Source organism: Octodon degus, unplaced genomic scaffold (genome assembly GCF_000260255.1).
Source record: "Octodon degus isolate 3935 unplaced genomic scaffold, OctDeg1.0 scaffold00048, whole genome shotgun sequence".
NCBI classification, from domain to species: domain Eukaryota; kingdom Metazoa; phylum Chordata; class Mammalia; order Rodentia; family Octodontidae; genus Octodon; species Octodon degus.
In genome coordinates, this window is record NW_004524624.1 from 5,220,894 (window position 1) to 5,223,365 (window position 2,472).

At 37.6% G+C, this 2,472-nt stretch overlaps 1 protein-coding gene across 10 annotated transcripts in view; it reads right to left on the bottom strand.

Moving 5' to 3' along the window:
• Positions 1 to 2,472, bottom strand: part of Nsd1 (nuclear receptor binding SET domain protein 1) — a 161,452-nt gene that overhangs the window by 63,435 nt on the left and 95,545 nt on the right. For all 10 annotated transcript variants that reach the window (XM_004632281.3, XM_023716463.1, XM_023716456.1 and 7 more), the window contains 2 exons: positions 1,310 to 1,580; positions 84 to 193 (listed from right to left, as the gene is read on the bottom strand). In XM_004632281.3, coding sequence (XP_004632338.1) covers positions 84 to 193; positions 1,310 to 1,580 — 381 coding nt within the window. The remainder of the gene's footprint in view (positions 1 to 83; positions 194 to 1,309; positions 1,581 to 2,472) is intronic.

Below are 2,472 nucleotides of genomic sequence, written 5' to 3' on the forward strand. Positions count from 1 at the left end.
TTAATGAATATTACTGAAAAGGTTACTCTAAACCTCATGCTTCCTGGATTTAACTCTATTGTAAAACTGACAAAATAACATACCTTTTTAGAAAAGCCAATGTCCCCCTTCTTAGGCATAAATCCAGGGTCTAAATCATTGGATTCAAGAAGTTTCTTTGTTGGTTTCCTTTGGCGTTTACTTTCATAGTTTCCTGAAATGCACACATCTTTTCATTAGGTGACTTAGAAACTGGTACAAGGTAATTCTGAATTCTAACACAAGTCATAGATTTTTTTGTATTTGCCTCATTTCATGTGCAGGGACAAGATGGGGATTTATTTTAAAATGTTACTTAAAAGAAAACCACTAAATAGACTTCAAGACATAATCTAACATGAGGATGTTCTGCATGCTGATTTTTTTTTAATCACATGATAATCAAGGAAAAAAGCTGAACTGTATTTTTTAGGGACAAGGACAAAAGAAGTGATGGAAAACCTAGATTCTGGCCATATGTGGACCAGGATTACAACTTTTGCTTTGTCACTAAGTAAGTGTAAGTTCATAAATAAATAAGACAACTACTTTCGAGACTGTTAATAGAATTACATAAAATAGCTTAACAGCAGCTAGGGATACAACTCAATGGCACAAGTGCCTGCCTGGCCAGCACAAAGTCCTGAGTTCGATCCCAGTACCAAAAGCAAAAACAAAATCTTTTGGGGCTAGAGATGAACTCAGTGATAGGGCACCGAAAAATACAATTCATTCCTTTCCTTCGCTGACTAAAAAATTCAACTGTGAAGATGTGAATGAGAAAATTCAACTTGAACTCTACCAGGTGACACATAGGTAAATAAACCATGATAAAATGAGAAATAGGTGGTAATAACTTCTAGGGAATATTTATTAACTGTTTATTATATGTTCAAATTAATAGCACTATATTGCATTACAATACCCATTTTACATGTAAGGAAACAAATTCAGATGTTATTACTTCTCAAGTAATAGAGATTGGTGGAGTTAGTATCTAAAGCACAGGTTTCAAGTGGTTATTACAGTAGTGCGTACTGCTGCTCCCCAAATTGCTATCCTTGGTTATTGATTCACATGAGGTTGATCAAAAATCATGAAAGTAGCAATATAACAAGCAGGGTAGTTTTTGAAAATACATGTTTTTAAGAGTCTATCACAAATTTATTCATGGTAAGATATTACCAAATGAGTGACCTGCTCTCTATAAAAATTAAGCTTTACATCCAAATACACTACAAATCTCTTGCTGTCTCCAATTGTATCCACTGAGAACCCATCCCCACCTTACCTGGTGTTTTAACAATCAAATCTTCAGACTCAAGGGCAGGCCTCGGAGAAACTTCTGGAGCCATAGGCACAGACAAGGTTAACTGTGGTAACTCAGCATGACCAACTCCAAGTTCTGACTGAGTCAAGGGGCCCTCCAAAAATGGAGCCTCCCTTTCAAGAACTGGAGGCTCTTCTTTGGTTGAAATCAAAGAATTCTCATCCACCTGTTTGTTCTGAGTACTAGATTGACAGCGGGACAGAATGCGCTCCTCTTCACAGCGGGAACTTACCTAAGAATGAAGAGGATAAATAGAATTCCCAGACAAAAACTGTAATAACTTGATAAAAATAATGCACTCAAAAAGGAATGAAGCTGGGTGTGGTGACACATGCCCATAATCCTAGCACTTGGGAGGCTGAGGCAGGAGGATCACAGCAAGTTTGAGGCCTGCCTAGGCTACAAAATGAGTTTAAGGCTGATCTGAACTACATAGTGAAATCCTGTCTCACAAAGACAAAAAAAGGAAATCAAATGAAATTCATACAGGTTACAACATGGATGAACCTTAATGACATTACACTAAAGGAAACAAGCCAAATATAAAATTGTAAATACTGCATGATTTCCCTAATATGTATCTTCAAGTCATAGAAAGAAAACAGAATGGTGGTTGCCAGGCGTTAAATGACTCTATCCATTACTGGGGGCTAGGTTTCATTGGTAAGATAGAAAATGTTTGTGATACAATTATTTAGACAATATTTCATGCTTGCATCTTATACCCAGAGTAACTATTCTGAAGATAACAGAATGCAATTATTAATTATTGTTATTCTCCTATTATCTTGTTTTATAATTCTAGGGAGGAGGGCTGGCCAAACAGCTCAGTGGATTAAAGCGACTGTTTAGGCAGATGCAGTGGCCAGGTTTCGATCCCCAGCATGCCATGCTGGCCCCGCCCCTGGGTTGCATTGAGACTAAGCAAGGTGGCATGAGCAAGCCTATAATCCCAGCTCGTTGGGAGGCTGAACACAGGTGGATCACTAGAGGGATTTTTTAAATAATTAAAAAAGACAAGGGGCCAGGGAGATAGCTCAGTAGAATAAGCATCTGCCTGGCAAGTGCAGGGTCCTGAGTTCAATTCCCAGTACCGCAAAAATAAGTAAATAAATAAATAAATA